This window comes from Pyricularia oryzae, chromosome 3 (genome assembly GCF_000002495.2).
Source record: "Pyricularia oryzae 70-15 chromosome 3, whole genome shotgun sequence".
NCBI lineage: Eukaryota > Fungi > Ascomycota > Sordariomycetes > Magnaporthales > Pyriculariaceae > Pyricularia > Pyricularia oryzae.
Window position 1 is genome coordinate 4,662,124 of NC_017849.1, and position 17,874 is coordinate 4,679,997.

Genomic DNA, 17,874 nt, shown 5'->3' on the forward strand with positions numbered 1-17,874 from the left:
TGTTGACCCCCTGTCAGACAGGGGGTCCCTAAAATCTGGATCGCCATTAAATGTTGGGTTACCTTATTTTATAAATAAAATCGAAGATTTTGGACTTTAATTGCCCGCCCGCATTTCTAATTGTTTTTTTTTTTTTGAGATGGTATCAAAAAGTTTCTAAATAGTATATATAGCAAATTGTAAGTTTTTACAGAAAAAGATATTGCACAATATCATTAGCATTATATTTATTTTGCAAAAAGAGAGTCTGCATTTTTTAGTAATTCAGGTTAATATCTTTTTTTTTCTCTCCAACTTTGCACTCTTGCATGCGTTATATCAGAGAGATTTTCCAAGTCATGGTCATTTCCCAAATATATAACAACCTGAATTACTAAAAAAGTGCAGACTCTTTTTGCACACAAATTACATACAAAATACAATGATCCAATATTTAGTGGCGATCCAGATTTTAGGGAACCCCTGTCTGACAGGGGGTCAACAGAGTCGAACCCCCCGAGTACTTCATTTCCTTTATTCTTTCGTTTCTATTAATATTGCGCTTCTCCTACTCCTACATCCAGATAGTGCCTCATTTGCCCTCGGCGTCAAAAAGCCACTTTCGCCTGGTTGAGAAGAGAAGAGTCGTAACGAGCATGAATTTCTTTTTTGGATAATTTTCCCGGCATGTGTTTAAACTTTTAGAGTCGAGTTCGTGTCCTCGGCGTGTCCGACTCCTGCGTACCTTATTTTAAGGGCAAGAGATCCCAAAATAGAAAAAAAAAACGCCCTTGGGGGGCCCTCATGAGATGTGAAGCGGTTCCCTAGCGAATGGTGACATGGAAAACGCCGGCTACCAGGCGCGGAAATATAATTAAATTCCATGCGAGCTTTGATAGAAAAAAAAGGAAGAAAAAAAAGGAAGAAAAAAAAAGGAAAAATTAGTCCGCCGGGCGAATGATTATACTATATATTAGATGAACCAGTGGAGGGGAGAGCTTTTGTCCTTTGTCGCGAGCGCAGGGGGACTGCGGTTGAATTATACACACCTACCCCTGAGCCAACTTACTCGTCGGCCTAGAATGGAAAAATTCTCGAATTTGCCCTGCACCTGCACGTAAACGTGAAAGCCCCATTAAGTACCTACCTCGTCCTTGTCCCTAGTAATAGCACCTCATCAGGCAATTCACATATTGTTGTCCCCCAAACTAGGGAATTTCAATTTGTTCAAGAAAAAAAAAAAAAAAAAAGGCAATCCTCGCCGGTACGTTCAGGGGTAGGTGTGTACTACAAGTTTAGTGGCCACTTGCCGAACAAAGCATCAAATGTCAAATCAGGGGGTTGTCCAAACTAGCGTGCATGCAACTTCATTTATCAATATGCGATCAAGACTTGGTATCTATATCGTTTTTATTAGAAACAATTCTAAAAGTTCAACGCAGGTCAAGCTTCAATAATTCACCCATCTGTCATATCGACAACACCATACAAAACACCAGCGACACCAACACCACAGCCGTCGGTGGCGGTCGACCCACGGCAGCTCCAGACTCTGTCGACGTCGCCTCGGCCGCCGAAGACGTCGCGGTGATGACCTCCTCGGGCGCCCTGACCACCTGCGTCGCATCCACCGTGATCATAGGGACCTCGTTCTCGGTAAAGGTGGTGGTAAAGGTAAAAGTAGCCAAACCCCTGCTCGTCGTCGACGGCCCCGACGTGGTCGTCGGCGAAGGGTTCGGGTTCTTGAACGTCCGGCACCACCTCTGCGGCTTGAGCGGGTGGACGAAGCACCTGCGCATCAGCCCGCCGGGCAGGGGCTCGTCCTTGTAGAAGAGCTGGCTGGGGCCCATGTCGCAGATCTTGTCGTTGGCCTTGTCAAAGTAGCACGGCCAGGGGATGGCGTTGGCGTCCCACCACACGCCGATCAGACTGTCCAGTCTCTGCTCGGAAGGAAACATTGTTAGCCCCCTTGACGGATGAACTAACCCCTTGGCGAGACAAGGAAAACTGACCTGCACTGGTACCCTGCGGGGTTCCCGCTTCGCCAGGGTCGCATTGTCGTAGAGCTGCACAAAGCTGTTGACGGGCGCGCGCTGCGGCGGCTGCGTCTTGGGCCTGACCCAGCCGGGGCACATGAGATTGTCGACCTTTGCGGTGGCCAGACACTGGCCGCCGCCGAAGCAGCGCGACAGGCTCTTAAAGTCCGCCTCGAGCTTGACGACGCCGGCCAGGGTGACCTGCTGGTCGCACAGGCACTCCCACAGCTGCTCCTCGCTCGAGTAGGGGCAGGCGCGGATGGAGCCCACGACGGGGTTCCTCAGCGCCCCGTACCGGAACCGCACGCCGGCCATCAGGACACGCTTGTGGTCGTAGCAAAAGTCGTCGCCGCGCTCCTGCCGCACGAGCCCGGCTTGGTACTGCTCGCTCAGGGAGTAGTCGTCGCCGCCCGTGGGGAAGATGTCGAAGCCGTCCTGGCAGAGCTTGTTGCTGTCTTCGTCCTTTTCGGTCTCGTCTTTTTCTATGCAGGGGACCAGGCTGCCCAGCCGGTACTTGTCGACGAGGCAAAGGTACTTTTGCCAACGGGTCTTTTGGTTGCACGTGTTGTCGTTGATGGTTTTCAGGGTGCATGCTCCCACTTGACCCAGTGCCGGTGACGAGTGGCAGAGGAGGAGGAGGGCCAGCAGCAAAAGCTGAAAGTGAAGGCTGGTTTGTTGCATGGTGATGAGAAAGATTTGCTGATGCTACCAAATCTGCAGGCACCAAATACAAACGTCCTAATCTATGTTGACAATGCGTGAGGGACACCTGTGTAGCGCAAATGCCAGAGTACAATGAGAACGGTGGTATATACGCATTTTGTATTTTTATTAATCCAACAATTAACGTGTGGCTCCGGAGATGGCCTGGTAAAAAAAAAGAAAAAAAAAACATAATCCAAGACGATCTTTCCCATCGCAAAAGGGACCAGTCGGGCCTACCCTCACGAGGCAATCTTGGGTGCCTAGGGGTATCTGCAGTAGAAACAAGGGTCAAATTTGGCATCGCTCAGCTGACTTGGCATGAGATCTCTAAAGCCTCCAATCATCATTTTCCTGTAGGAAGTAATTGATGGGTGAGACAACCAGGGTATAGATTCTCGGGGACAGAGATAACCTCACGGCACCGAAGGCTTTCAAGCTGTTCAACAGGGGGGGCTATGCAAATCCCCAAAATCCCACTGTTTCCCCGCTGGATCTTGTGCAGGCCCCAATTGGCGGCAAGAGATCGTAAAAAGTCGTCAAGGTGGGTATGGGGCTGTCTGCTCGTTCGGCACCGAGAATGGAGAATTGCATGCAGGTAAGCAGTCTCCCAAACAGACAATTGATCCCGCTGGCAATGCGCTTGCCAAATCCGGAATGGTGCGGGAGGAGCCGGTAAGCATTGAGGTAAGGACGGAGACCTTTTGTTATTTCTCTCCTGGTCGATCATCAGGGTTGATTGGTATTGGTATCAAAATGAGTACCTACAGTGCTATGTTTGAGGGAGCCAGCCCCAACGGACGTATTTTTGTCATGCTCGGAAATAGGCTGACAACCCCTGGTTCCAGTCTCTGATAGAAAGCCCTCAGCACACACGGCTGCCTATTAGCACCTCACCTTCCGCATCTCACCCTACGTTCATCTACAGCAGAAACAACCACTCCGAAAATTCTATTGTAGCAGATCAATAACTGTAGTGGCGTTTCAACCACAGACAAGATCTATCAAGCCAACATGGAAATAATCGCGCCGGCTACTGTCGAAGGCCACTACAATTTATGGCACAACAACGTGTTCAAGGGCCATGTCACTAATAATTTCTTTGGCACCAAAGGTTAGTTAGTTTTATCCACAGCGGTAGCGTGGGAACAAAAAATCTTTGTAATATTAACAAGAGACGTGAAACTTTAGAAGTAAGCCTCAGTATACTCAGACCGTAATGCCAGCCTCCCGCTCTAATATGGAAAAACTGCGTCCTGTAGCCGTTGCAAAAAAGCAAGGAAGAGATTTTAGAGCGTATGTAGTGTACCATACAGCTACTGAGACGGTCGCTGAAGGTGGCGATTGTCACTGCTAAACTGACCATCCACCCTACTCCGTAGAAATTCGGAATTATCTCAATCCTATACGGGTAGGCATACGGTTCAAGGACATCTCAGTCAAAGACGTGTCTAGCTGGCTCGACCGCAACGAGACCTTCTCCAGCTGGAGCAGCTGCGTTCCTGATACCGTCGGCAGCGCCCTTTTAACACTCAAAGGCAAACCTGGAGTTGGCAAGTCCGTCTTGATGAAGGTCGCAGTAGAAGCCGCCAAAACACCTCAAGAAAACAAGGTCCCCGTCACGGTACTGAAATATTTCTTCAACAACTCGCCCGAGAATCCGGCCGATGACCAAGAATGGAGGAGAACCAGCAATTCATTGTTCGCATCCCTGCTGGGCCAGCTTCTTCATTCATCCCTAGTGTCGGATAAACTGCTAAAGGATTTGAAGCGATGGGACCAAGCGACCGACGAGCAGCGCAAAGAGGACTTTTTTGCAAGCAGCCATCTGCAAGAGATGATCAAAAGTATCATTCTCAACAATGGGGATGCTGCCAAGCCGGATCCTATGCGGTTCTGTATTTTTATCGATGCTGTAAACGAATGTTCGGATACAGGTTCCCAAGATTCCGGCTTGAAAACAGTCCTAAGATTCATCCGGAACCTGCTCGACGCTGCACTGGCGGCAAGAGTCGACCTCCGTGTGTGCATCTCCCGCAGACATCTTCCACACATTGGCCAAGACGAGCCACCGACGCGGGAGATTGACATTGACAGCCACACGACGGAGCTGGTCAGAGATTTTCTGTGGAGGAAGCTGGACATCGCGCGCGGGGACAACGCAGAAACGGAATACAAGATGCGAATGTTTCACTTTCGATGGTTCGACCAGTGCGGAAACGGCTTCGGCTGGGCCTCGAGCGCCGTCGAGAGTTTTCTGGCCGTCTTGAACGACGGGACGCTGAATTCTGCGACGTGGCAGGCGGTGTTTGAGCAGCACCAAAGGGGCGATGTGTCGTCGCTGAGTTTCCACCACACGTACCGAAGGATCCTGCTGGATATCGACTCGGCCGAGAGTGGAAAGGCGGCCGAGGCCGTCAATCTCATCCAGCTAGTCCTTGCAGCATGCAGAAGCCTGACCACCGATGAGCTGGGTCACGTACTAGAGTATATGGACGGCGTTGGCAAAGGGAACAAAACCATCAAGCTCAGCACCGAGGCCATGAGAAAATATCTACGCCATCAGTCCTACGGCATCATCGGGACAATGGTAAAAGAAACCCTCTCGGGCGAGTTTTTCCAAGAGCAAGAGCTCCTTGATCCCAAGGGTCCCAGCCATGAACAAGTGCAATTCATTCACTCCACCGTCAACTCGTTCCTCCTCGGCGACCAAGGCCTCATGTCACTGCGCACCGGCCTCGCCAGATCGGAAGTCGACTGCCACTGGACAATGTTTACGCACTGCACACGAGCACTGGAGGACTGCGAATTCGAGGCCGTCAGCGTCGGAGAAGCCAGCTTCCTCAACTACGCGGGTGAATTCTGGGCCTACCACGCCCAGGCGGCAGACGGCATGTTTGCCCCGCACGGCAAGCCGCCCGCGTTTTTCCTGCGCAGGTGCAGCGCAAAAAAGACATCGCAGGTCCTCAAGCTCCTCATGCACCGGCTCAAGGTCGCCGCAGAGTCGGGCTCGTCTGTGCTGGCGTCGGCCATCAAGGGCGGGCGCCTCGAGGAGCACGGTGACGATTTACTGGTCGTGCTGGCTGCGTTTGGCTGCACGGGGTTGCTCAGGCAACATTTGGCGACCTGCAACGGTTGTAGGACTGCTTGTGTGGAGAAGAAAGAGAAGCTGTATGCTGCCGTGTCCTGGGCTCTCATGGGTACCTGGGTATCGACGGCGCAGTATTTGATCGAGGAGTATTTCCAAGAGGGAGACATCGACAGAGCATATGCCGGCAAGACGCTGCTGTACATGGCCTGCAACTATATAAGAACAAAACCCGAAGAAATCGTCAAGTTCCTTCTCGACAAGGGCGCAGACTCAGCGGCACTCTCGCCCTGCATGACCTACGAGTATCCTCTGCACCTGGCCATCGGCACCGGCGGCAAGATGTGGCTCGTGGAGCTGCTCCTCCGCCAAGGCGACGACAAGGCGCACCAGCTCCTGAGACAGCGGCGAGATCACGAGGGCGACTGCAAAGGCTGGACGGCGCTGCACACGGCAGTCGGCAACCCCCGCGTGGCCTGCAGGGTGCGGAGGAAGAAGCTTCAGGCCATTCTGGACGCCGCCCCGTCGTCTGGGCTTTCGGACCTGCTCGAGCTGAGGGATTGCAATGGGAATACGCCTGGTGAGCTGGCCAAGATGGTCTGTGAGGCGGCTGGGGAGGATCCGAGTGACCTGCTGGACATTTTGGACAAGTTTGACAATGGGAGGCAGCCTGAAAAGATGGCGGTGGCGGTGGTGGAGGGAGGAAAGGGCGGGCTGTGGAGTGGCCTGCTGTCTTATTTGCCGAGAGGGAGGGGTTGAAGGGATACGCTAGGAAGGTGCAGTTCTGAGCAGTCGCTCTACGGGAGTTTTAGTTTTTCATTGTTTCTGTCGGCAATATACCCCCAATCCATGTAGAACCTCATAATGAAAGTCGGTTATAAATCTACTTGCTAAAATTAAATACATTATCTCCGTTATAAGTGTTGTGCGCAAACATATTTCCCGTATTATAGACCGCCCCGGGTGTTTTGGCCAGCCAAGGAACAGCAGGCAACCCACCAGGCTCCCCCAGGCCACTGTTGTTTTCCTCACCCCCGCCACCACCCCCAACCCACCCCTGCAGTATCGCCTTGGTCACCGCCGCCGAGGTCGCCGCCGCGTACCGCTGCCACCTCTTGCTCTTGTGGCTGTCTGCAAAGTCGCAGACGCCCTTGACCACGACGCACGGCGCCCCGTCCCAGGGCCCCGCGCCCTCCATCTCGATGGCCACCACGCCGTGCTCCCGCACCATCCTGTCGCGGTACTCGCCCGACCGCACCACCGCGTCGCCGCTCCCGAACCGCCCCACAAACACGTCCAGCTCCGCCGGCTCCTCGCCCGCGACGACGCGGTCGAGCCGCGGGCGCCGCATCAGCTGGGTGGTGTCGCAGCCGAGCTCGTCGCACGTCGGCGTCACCGCCGAGGTGCAGACGTTGGCCTCGGTGCAGCCGCAGACCAGGTCCGCCCCGCGGTGGCGGTGCAGGTAGGCAGCGCTGAACAGCCTGTCCGTCGCGGCGGGGGGCCTGGAGTAGTCGACCCTGCGCCTCTTGCTGCCAGCCCTGGCCTGGATTTCCTCCAGGTACTCGGTCGCGCGGTCGACCAGCCTGTCCCGCTCCCGCTCCGTCTGAAAAGCCACCACCATGGCGCGGACCGACGGGTGCGGGTTCTCATTCACCGAGACGGTGCTGTCGAACCCGCCGGGGACGTGCTTGCCAAAGTCGTACTGCACGAGCGTCCTGCTGATGACGACGTCGCCGAGCAGCATGTCGTTCTCGGCGCTGGGCACGCCGGCGCAGATCCCCGCCAGCACCAGCAGCTTGATCCCCACGAAGCGCGCCGTCAGGTCGCTGGTCAGGCTGTTCATGGCCAGCTTGCCCGTGCCCGACGACAGGGCCAGCACGACGTTGTGGCGGCCCACCACGCCCGTCGTGTACTTGTTCTGGTGCTCGCCTCCCCCGCTGTGTGCTTGGCTGCCGTGGTCATCGTCGTCCCAGATCTTGTCGAGGCTGAGGCAGATGGCGTCATATTCGATGGGGAGTGCGCATACTAGCGCGATTTCAATGTCTTGTCGCCTTTTGGGGCGGGAGGGCTGAGTTGTCATCTTTCTTCTTTTTTTGGTTTTTCTTTTTAGCTTGGTCTAGACTAGAACCAGCTGTTGTCGGAATCTGCAACGTTGGACAGCCGACTTTCAACGGCTGCGATAATCCCGCAAATGGAAAACTGCAGTCTTCCCCGGGTAGTGGTGGCAGTTCACTGCCGCGTGCCGTGATTGCAGGGATGGTATATGCTGTGTACAATCCTCAGCTCCCAACGTTTTTTTTCTTGGATCCTTTAGGTCCAATATGAGACCCGGCTGGAGCTCAGTGTAGAAAAAAGGGGCTGAGTCCATATCGTGCAAGGTGCGTATAATACATGCATCTCAAAAGCATGCAGGAGCTGGCAAAGTGGCCACGGCAAGACTATTGGTCGTATGGATTGGTTACACTCTTGTTAATTGGCTGAACTTGTGCAGGCTGCCATTCCAATTGCTACCCCTACCCCCCTTTAGCGCTTACGAGCGGGCCCTGCTGAGGGGCAGGCCGGAGGGAGCCAAGGAGCCTCAGAGGGCAACACAAAAGAGGATAAATGTTTTCTCAGAGCCTCAATTCTTGGTTCTAGAACTAGAACTAGATAGTGTCTGTGTCTCCGTATTAAAGATCTCGGTACGGTGGATCGGCAGAGTGTTTGGGGTCAGCTCTTTGTACTACCGAACCCAAACGACGCTTGACACTTGGAAGTTCTTGTCTATTACATTGCCAAGTATCCACATACCTACGCAGCTCGCAAGCAAAGAGACTACGCCTGAAATCCACAACGATGGCGAGGGCGAAAGAAGAAGTATGCAACCATTGTCTGGATATGACAAGGTGGTCTCGGGGTTGGTTTAAACATTTCGTACCTCATAATACGGTATATGCAATTTCAACACCATGTGCTAACCTTGCTCCATCCTTAGGAGTCTGCGATACAAAAAGAGAGTTGAGAATTGATCAACTATTAACCACGGAGGATGGGGGTCCACCCAAAGTTTCGGTCGACTATAGCTTCCTTCTGATGTAAGTCGGGTTGTTTGTTAGCTCCCATTCTGCAGGAACACGACTAACTTTGCATTAGTGTTGCGTCGGCGAATCTGATCCGCGACTGTAAATCCCAATGCAAAAAGCAGTTGACCGCCGCTTTCGAAATGCCAGAAATGTGGTGGGAGGGCCACTATCGCGAGGCCAACGGGTATTTTGGTTTTGAGACAACATACGACAACACGGGGTCCAGCAACGGCATCAGTAAGTCTTCTTGTCTTTTTTTTTTGTGTTTTTTTTTCTGTGTGCCAAACTACAAGTCACTTGCTAAATATTTCTCAGATACCTGGTCTCGTTTCCTCGCCAAGGAGATATCGCCATACACACCTGAAACCAAGTTGGAATACAAATGGCTCAAGTTCAACCTATTCACGAGGTGGCTCCCGTCTACAAAGCAAATGGTCTTGTTGGTGTTTGACCCCTTGCCCAAGGTCGAGACAAAGATCTGTGCTCGCCTCAACAAGGCCATGCCGGATTTCAACCAGCAGCACGACCACTTCTGGGTCCACAGCCAAATCCTCCACGACTTCATCGACGTGCAGCACGAGTCCATCTGGGCGTTGCGCGGCTATGTCCGCCAAACTGAACAGGATCAGACCGAAAATAGTACAAGACCCAACTTTCGTCTCCTGCACGACCTCGCCCGCCACTCGATCCACATCTGCGAGACCCTGGAGCTGGCCTGCATCAGCATGGACGAGCTGCTCGAGTTTAGCACCTCGTCGTCGCAGCACGCGCATGCCGCAAGGGGGTCCTTTCAGCAAGTAGCCGCCACTTTGGGCGGGGAAGCAGCCAGAGACCGGCTGCTGTTCCAGCGGCACGTTTTGCGCAGCTTCAGCCTCCGCGCCCAGGCCAACAAGGAGCGACTGCAGAACGAGATTGGGCTTGCGTTCAACAACATTGCGCAAGAAAATGCCCTGTTGGCTGTGGAGATTGGAAGAGCCACCAGAACCGACGGGTTGGCCGTCAAGACAGTTGCGTTTGTTACGTTTGCCTTTTTGCCCGCCACGCTGATTTGTGCCATTTTCAGTATGCCATTTTTTGAGCTCGAGTCGGGGACCGGCGAGCTTTTGGTCTCGAACAAGTTTTGGATGTATTGGGCCGTCACCATCCCCGTGACCTTGCTGTCGCCTCTGCTGTGGGGAGGGTATAACCGACTGACGCTACCGAAAGATGCTGGGAATACAGGAAGGGGGCTGATTCCATGGACAATCGAGTTGAGAGAGCTTTTGCCAAATCTTTCATCGCGAGGGAGGCGAATGCAGGGGGGAGACAGAACAGAGGTTTAAATCAGGGGGACTGCTTGATGTTGAAGATAGCTGCTTGTTTAACCCATGCAATTAATAGACCTTGCATTTCCAATCCAGTCCATCCCTAATAGCATACTTACGACACGATACCCACTGGAATATACAGCAGGTCGGTTTTCGATACAGCCAAAGCAACTGAGGCGCAAGCTATCAATCAGGCTCGGCAGCTGAAAGCTGCAGCCCATACACGTACTTCCCATTGGTTATTTCGGGGCGCCGGTCAGCTAGAGCTCCAGCATTGCTTAGGAAAGAACGATTATTGGCCAGGCCGTAGTGACTGGAATGCCACACCTGCAACGTGACTCTTGACTCACACAGAATATTCGAGTGATCAAAAGAAGGTACACCCGGCAACTCTATAATCTTGGAAAATACACGTCACGCTTGCGCATCTTTACCAAACAATGTCAAACAGTTCCACTCAGGCAGACAGCACTACGGGGAACGTCGGTTGGATGCCGCCGCCATCGACCCGTGGTACCAAGGATATCATATGGGCGTGTTTGTCCGTTTTGCTGCTTTGTTCCTACAAATGCATCCACATGGACGTGGCGTCCGACGCAGAGATTCACTCTGGGTGGCATACATGTCTTGGCATCCCAATCTGGCCGAAACGGGCCAGCTTACGCAAATTCACAAGGAAGATGAAGTGGATGGTTTGCCTGTTGGTTCTGCCCGAGATTCCACTGCTGCTGGCTGTTATGGATTTTGCCAATGCCCGTGCCGAAATGAACAAGTTCAAGTATTGCGAGGCGGAATTCGATTCGTGGTTCAGATCGAGCGGTCGCGGAGGGGTCGATGGAGCACGCATCACCATGAGCCACGCCTATTATGCGAGCATGGGCGGGATAGAACTGGTCTTGTCGTCAGAGTCACAAGCCGCGGCAGAGATTGAAAGGCGTGCTGCAGATGTTGAATCAGGATCTCGCGTGCAGCCTGCGACCACCCCACGCATGCGCGTGCTTGATAGCAAAAGACGTCTCGACCTCGGCGAATACAGCAAGTAAAACTCTCTGATTCTAGACTAGACTAGTCAAAATTCGCCAGGCCAACTCTCTAACCTTGATTTCGGTGGAAACAAAAACAGTTGATTTCCTCCGGAATCTCGAATCGGATTCCCATCGTGCCTCCTTCCTCCTGAGCGAGGCAGACATACAGGGTTTTAGCAAATCGGACTCCATGACCAAACTGCTTGCCATAACGCAAATCTTTTACCTCGTGGCCACCTGCATCGCCCGCAATCGCTCTGGCCTGCCAATCTCCCTGCTCGAGCTCGTAACCATGGGCTACATTGCGCATTCCGCCATGATGTACTGCTTGTGGTGGCACAAGCCCTACGACGCCGAGCACGTCACCAGGGTCTACGCGACCGTGCCTGCCACTCCTGGATCAGGCGGGGCCCGCAACCGCTTTCCAGAGCCCGACCCTCTTGACAGCGGCGGTGGGGAACAGCAGCATGCGCTCGCAAACGAGACGTCTAGAAGCAAGGGCATGCTGGCCACGGGAGGCATCAGGCATTTGTACCGCGAGCTTTCCACCCGTAGCAACGACGACCATGTCACCAACACCGCCACGGCAATCAGTTCTATCATCATGGGGCTGGCCAACTATATTGCCCTAGTGGCATGGTCTTGGGTCTTTGCTTCCCCCGTCGAGCAATGGATCTGGAGAGCATCGTCCATAACGGCTAACCTGGCGCTGTTCCTGTCTCTGTCATCTTGGATGCTGAAAGACGCTTCATTGGGTAATTCTTCTCGGATTGCGGCACCTATATTTTCGGTTCTGTTATGGGTACTGCCCCTTGTCTACATTTCGGCAAGGCTTGCTTTGATAGGCGTGTCAATACGGTCATTGTTTTGGATGCCTGCCAACATGTATGACGTTGTTCCCTGGACCGCTTATCTTCCTTCATTTTCCTAGTTTCTTCCAAACTTTGTACCTTTCAAGTCTGTAGTCCCAAATCCCACGAATTCTCCAGTATAAAGTTTTTTTGAGCTCGCACGATTATCCAACGGCCATGGCATGTTCAACGTCCGAGGAGGTTCCCGTGCGTTTCACTGCCATTTCCCCACATTCCTTCGTTTGCAACCACCGCCGCTTGTCTCTTCACGATGGCTGCGAGACGCGAGAGGAAAATGCAATCATCAAGAATACCGACTTCCGTTCCCTTCTTTTTGATTCACTTGTCCACCGCACTAATTCTGGACCCACCTTGACGGAATCCACGAAAGTCTGCGAAACTAAATAATGCGAGTTTATTGACGCTATTACACAAACCGGTCTATTTATACGTTAACCTCAGGCCCCCTTTTCCAACAACAATTCAACGATTTCCATATGCATATGACCTCTACAAGAGGCTGCTTGAAGGGCGGTTCCAAACTTACCGCCCTGTGCGTTAACGTCGGCTCCCTTTTCCAACAACAATCCAACGATTTCTATATAGCCTTTATAAGAGGCTGCTTGAAGGGCGTGCCCAAAAAAACCGCCTTTTGCGTTAACGTCGGCTCCCTTTTCCAACAACAATTTAACGATTTCCATAGAACCTCCATTAGAGGCTGTTTGAAGGGCGTGTCCATAGAGACCGCCCTGTCCGTTAACATCGGCTCCCTTTTCCAACAACAATTGAACGATTCCCATGTGATTCCCAATACAGGCTGCTTGAAGGGCGTTTCCAAATCTATTGCCCTTTGCGTTAACGTCGGCTCCCTTTTCCAACAACAATTCAACGATTTCCATATAGCCTTTATCAGAGGCTGTTTGAAGGGCGCTTCCATAGTCACCGCACTGTCCGTTAACATCGGCTCCCTTTTCCAATAACAATTTAACGATTTCCATATAGCCTTTATAAGAGGCTGTTTGAAGGGCGTTTTTGAATTCACCGCCCTCTGCGTTAACGTCAGCTCCTTTTCCCAGCAGCAATCGTACCATATCTATATCGTTCGAAATTGAGGCGATTTGCAGGGGGTTGCCAAATCTGTGGCCACCATGTCCGTCGATATCGGCATTCCTTTCAAGCAGGAATTCAACCATACCCATATGGTTTTGTAACACGGCAAATTGCAGCGCGTTATTATCTCCATAGCCACCATATATGTTGACATCGGCACCATTTTGCAGCAACAAATCAACGATATCCATATGGCATTGTGATGAGGCGGCTTGCAGGGCGCTGCAATACCAGCCACCCTGTGCATCAACGTCGGCCTCCTCTGCCAGCAATTGTATCACCGCCTGTTTTAACCCAATGAAGGAAGTATAGTAAAGCTGTGATCCCTCCGGTGGCCCTGGTCTGATATTATCGGGTCGATCGGGTTGGTACAACTGGCCCCAGATTTGGAAAGCTGCCTTGTTTTGAAACAACTTTAACACGGCCGTGGTGATCTTTGGCATTTCCTCTGACGCCTGAGCTTGATATGCATGGGTTGGCCACAGTTTCGCTGCCAGTTCTGCCAGCGGAAACCACACCCTGACCTCGTGAATGGTATGATGGTCTCCAACATCTACCAGGTATGATAAACATGTCGTGGTGATGCGAATACTTGCAGTTGGCACTGTGAAATTGTGTTGGCGGAGGAGAAACTCTTTGATTGAGAAGTGAGCAAGTTGAAATTCATCGACTCGTTCTCGGTATGGCTTCTCCTCTGGCGAAATACGTGCAATCATGCCGGGACAATGCCGGAGGATGGCCTCATCAAATGTTCTTCGTTCGACGTCAAAGGGTTCAGGTTCCGCCTCAGCAGTTGCCATGATATCTTTTACTTCGAGTAGCTTGAGAGGTCGTTCGCAGTAGGCAAGAAAGGTAAGGAGACTGATGGCGGCTTTTCTCGAGTCTTTTGGAATTTTATCCAGCATGAGTTTATATGTTTCCTCGAGATTGCTTGGCAGGTCGTCAAGTGCGGATCTGATATCAAACAGGTTCGTACCGGCCGACAAAGTTTGCAGCTGACAGAATGCCCATCTAAACCTGCGAATCCATAATTGTAAGTTGTTATCCCGATGCTTGATAAAGGGGGGGGGGGTTATACTTACATGCCATCTGCTCCGCTTCCGATGCGATTGCAAATGTCCTCGACGAGGTCCGCAGGTAGGTTTTTACTTTTAAAATCGCGATCATTCTGAAGTCGTGATAAAACATAGGCACGTATGTCTGCATTTACTGCATCCTTGTCTAGTTCGATGCAGTTATCCATGCCGATCATGGATGGAATGCAGTCAAAGTCTGATTCTGGCCGGCTGGTGAATATCAGGTGTAGTTGTTGCAGCCCTGGCTCGTGTACAACATTATTTATCCACGTCGCAAGGTCTCCCCTCGTTTCCGACTCATCCAAGGCGTCCAAGACAACGTAGACCTTTTTTTGGATTGCAAGCATACTCTTCAAACACTCCCAGAGGTCATGTCCCGAAGGCTGCGCCTGGCCGTTGCGATTCGATTGGAACAACTTGTCGAGATAGCCCCTGGATTCAGGGTCAGGCGAGTCCAGGTATAGCTGGAATAACAATACCCGCAGCATGGAATCATAGGTTTGTTTTTCCGTGTCGGCAAAGTCGAAAAAGAAATTAAGCACGAGACAATCGTCCAATTTGGCGAGTTGTTCCAGGACCGCCGCACAAAGTACGGTTTTGCCGCATCCCACAAGAGCTCGAAGCCACAGATGGCGACGTGGCCCGTCTCGCCACTCCTTGAATTTCCGATTTTCCAGGAGCCAAGCTCCTGTTCCCTTGTGGCGGAGCTCTTTTGCGCGGTTGGCATTTGTGGACGGGTCGGCAGGAGAGAGCCAGCCCTTCAGCTTGTCGATATGTGTGTTGGATTGAAGCAAAGTCACCTTATTCTCGACGCTGTTCATAGCTTTCTCGACTATATCCCAAGCCATAAACTATTAGCAATCAAAATGTACAAACACCCACCAGAACCAAGACCCAGACTACCTACCTAAACCAATCGCTTCTCCAATAGTTTTCTCTTTCCCAATTCTCTCAGGCACGAGGACACCTAGAAGAGCCTTTGCATAAGCTGCAGCCATCATGGCCGCGAAGCCTTGCCACTCCTTGTTTTTATTTGAGTCGGAATAATCGCAAATCCCACGGATAACAAGACAAGGGAAGTTGTTCATGAGGCCAGCCGCCTCCATTTCAAAACAAAGAACGTCGTGCTTTGCCGCCAGCCTGTCCCTAGCTTTGGCATCTTTCATCAATTGATTCGCGCTTGCAATTGTACCATAGTGAATAGTTGGATCGTCCTTTTTCTTATCCCGAGGCCCCCTGGCGACGAGGTGTTCCGGATCCCCGCCGCATACCTCGCTACAGCTGTTTAAGTGTACGACATCTGGTTTGTACAATTTGTCGCTTGTGTGCGGCGGACGACGGAAATCTTCAAGTCGCGAATTGTCCAAAAGTCGATCAATCTGGGATCCGAAATCATGTCCGTCCTCCCGGTGTTGCGCCGACAAACTAGCGACTGCCGCACGCAGGACTGCTGGTGGCTGATTCAAGAGTTGGGTACAAGTAAAAGGTTCGTTCTGGATCGTCTTGCCGTAATCGTACTGGAATACGGCGCCTTTACCACCACTACTGGCACTGACCACGACGTCGCCGAGACGTATGTCATGCCCATCCCTTGGAGCACCGCCGGCGATGCCAACCATCAGCCCTATCCGGACGTTGGGGAAACTTCGCAGCATGTTTGTGGCAACTACGGCAGCCGATGCCAATCCATATTCGCCCTGAGGCAGGCATGCGATAACGACGTTGTGGCCTTCCATGCTTCCTAGCTTGTACGAGTTGGAGTCTGCTGAATCTTGACTTTCGGGGCGCCCGTGTCGTTTATCGAGGAATCGTGAGGCGGCGACGAACTCGGTCTCAATGGCCGCGATCCAACCTATGGTATATTCGCTATTCGAAGGCATGATTTTGGGAAGTAGATTGCCAGGGAAAGCGCAATGCAAATTGGACTACCAAAACAACAGAGCAAAAGGTGTGCTTAACTGGCAGCACCTACCCTTTTTACATTCAGTATCCGCCGGGAAGGCTGAGCACTCAGCTACAAACGATAGTCCCAGTCATTCCTCCCACCTGAACAGACACCGGATGCTGCAAGCCCAAGGGGGCCTCCTGCGCCTCAGCCGCTAAACATGCCTGGTTGGCCCGACTCTCGCCTGCCCCTCATCAATCTTTTCGACGTAAATTCAAGGCGGGGGTGAGCTGAAGTGCTCATTAACGCCACCTTTTGAAAAGAAGAAAGACCAATCCAACAAGGTCGGCCATGCTGCTCGTGAACTGCTAAGCGAGCTTTCTACATTTCTGTCTGGGGGGGGGGGGGGGGGGGGGTTCAACCCCTCACCCCCAAAACAAAAGAAGTCGGCGGATTCCACAAGTTGTGTGCATGTGTGCTGTCCGTTACCCCTTGCTCTGACCAGATTATTTTCAAGACAAGCTCGAAAAACCTGGTTCCAACAACGCGATATGGCATCAGGAATATGAATTGGTGTGTCTGTGACTGTGGCGCCTCACGGCAGACGCAGCCTACCAGAGGAGGAAGGAGTACAAGCGGTTGTTGAAATAGGCCTGGCATATGCTAAACCGATTAGGCATGCAGCGCTAACCATTTCTTCGGACGGGGCATCTCGTGGAGAAGTCATACGATTGGCTACGTGTGTTAATGTGTTTTTGCTTATGAGCCGATAAACTAGTTGCCCTAGTGTCGCCGTGCTCATTCGTTCTCTCCAGATATCCCACCCTTTTGCACGCTAACAACGTTACAGATAGGTCAAAAGGGGTTAGAGTGTGGACCATAATTGTTATGTACATATAAGTCTACATATTGGAGATATACCCCTTTTCTCACCGAATAAATTGCAAGTAAACCGTAAGAAACGCCAAAAAAAAAGAAAAGAAAAAAAAAAAAACGCCCACCATATCCATGAAACCAAGCATATTTATCCCGTAGCCCACCTAGCGGCAAAATCCTCAGCTGCGGCCATTGCGGCGACGGCCCTGCAACCCCCGAGCACTGCCGCCGCCTTTTTTCTGGCCGCTCCGTTGAGCACCCCGCGGGGAGCCCAGGCCGTCACCGAACTTGAAGCCCCGCTCGCTGCACTGTACCATGGGGCCGAGTAGGGTGCAAATGTAGTGGTATTTGAGGCACTAGAAGCGAAGAGGCAAGAGAACCGGTTAGCAGACTGTTTGCCCACGTTGCGCAGGTATCCGAAGAGAAAAAAAAAGAAATGATTTTCTGAGTGGTGGACAATGAAACTTACAGGGGCGTCTTCGTGGCATGGAGAGCTGGTGTGGTCAGGGAAGTAACAACGGCCATCGCTCAGCTCGCATATCTACAAAGGGGGCAAAGGACGGGGAGTTGGCAGCTGCGTTGACATTCGAGGTTTGGATGGAGTAGCTATGGGAAAAAAAATATATATAACCCGATCTTGTTATAGGCCATGACGCCGGCGTCCATAAGGCCGAGAAGAAGAGCTGAGAATGCCAAGAACTTCATGTTGAACGGGGCTGTTTGGTGCGGGGTGGTACAAGTAGTGGGTGTTTGATATACTGTCTATGGGGGGAAAGGCTTGTGTACAAAGTAGTTGCTTTTTTTGCCTTTTGGCGATGTGATGATGAAGTCCCAGCTCACTGCTATTTGTATCTCGAATCACCCCGTTCTGACTTCG

The 17,874-nt window shown here is 52.0% G+C and overlaps 7 protein-coding genes across 7 annotated transcripts; 3 read left to right on the top strand and 4 right to left on the bottom strand.

Annotated features, from left to right (window-relative positions):
- Positions 1-1,371: 1,371 nt before the first annotated feature.
- Positions 1,372-2,895, bottom strand: MGG_05120 (uncharacterized protein). Its single transcript, XM_003712600.1, has 2 exons — positions 1,992-2,895; positions 1,372-1,919 (listed from the first exon to the last, which is right to left on the bottom strand). Exons 1-2 carry the CDS (start codon positions 2,694-2,696, stop codon positions 1,449-1,451), a joined length of 1,176 nt encoding a protein of 391 aa, XP_003712648.1. The 5' UTR covers positions 2,697-2,895; the 3' UTR covers positions 1,372-1,448.
- An 836-nt stretch (positions 2,896-3,731) lies between these two features.
- On the top strand, positions 3,732-6,680 carry MGG_05121 (uncharacterized protein; the record flags this gene model as incomplete). Its single annotated transcript, XM_003712601.1, has 2 exons — positions 3,732-3,831; positions 4,100-6,680. 2 exons carry the CDS (start codon positions 3,732-3,734, stop codon positions 6,562-6,564), a joined length of 2,565 nt encoding a protein of 854 aa, XP_003712649.1. The 3' UTR covers positions 6,565-6,680.
- On the bottom strand, positions 6,664-8,269 carry MGG_05122 (uncharacterized protein). Its single transcript, XM_003712602.1, has one exon. It carries the CDS (start codon positions 7,883-7,885, stop codon positions 6,689-6,691), a length of 1,197 nt encoding a protein of 398 aa, XP_003712650.1. The 5' UTR covers positions 7,886-8,269; the 3' UTR covers positions 6,664-6,688.
- Positions 8,270-8,438: 169 nt separating this feature from the next.
- MGG_05123 (uncharacterized protein) lies at positions 8,439-10,272 on the top strand. Its single transcript, XM_003712603.1, has 4 exons — positions 8,439-8,701; positions 8,780-8,879; positions 8,938-9,104; positions 9,183-10,272. Exons 1-4 carry the CDS (start codon positions 8,641-8,643, stop codon positions 10,187-10,189), a joined length of 1,335 nt encoding a protein of 444 aa, XP_003712651.1. The 5' UTR covers positions 8,439-8,640; the 3' UTR covers positions 10,190-10,272.
- Positions 10,273-10,854: 582 nt separating this feature from the next.
- Positions 10,855-12,322, top strand: MGG_05124 (uncharacterized protein; the record flags this gene model as incomplete). Its single annotated transcript, XM_003712604.1, has 2 exons — positions 10,855-11,209; positions 11,298-12,322. 2 exons carry the CDS (start codon positions 10,855-10,857, stop codon positions 12,128-12,130), a joined length of 1,188 nt encoding a protein of 395 aa, XP_003712652.1. The 3' UTR covers positions 12,131-12,322.
- Positions 12,323-12,477: 155 nt separating this feature from the next.
- MGG_05125 (uncharacterized protein) lies at positions 12,478-16,116 on the bottom strand (the record flags this gene model as incomplete). Its single annotated transcript, XM_003712605.1, has 4 exons — positions 12,478-12,491; positions 12,598-14,177; positions 14,243-15,068; positions 15,144-16,116. The coding sequence occupies 4 exons, from the start codon at positions 16,114-16,116 to the stop codon at positions 12,478-12,480; spliced, it is 3,393 nt and encodes a 1,130-aa protein (XP_003712653.1).
- Positions 16,117-17,176: 1,060 nt separating this feature from the next.
- MGG_12937 (uncharacterized protein) lies at positions 17,177-17,702 on the bottom strand (the record flags this gene model as incomplete). Its single annotated transcript, XM_003712606.1, has 3 exons — positions 17,177-17,353; positions 17,467-17,538; positions 17,652-17,702. The coding sequence occupies 3 exons, from the start codon at positions 17,700-17,702 to the stop codon at positions 17,177-17,179; spliced, it is 300 nt and encodes a 99-aa protein (XP_003712654.1).
- Between the last annotated feature and the right edge of the window lie 172 nt (positions 17,703-17,874).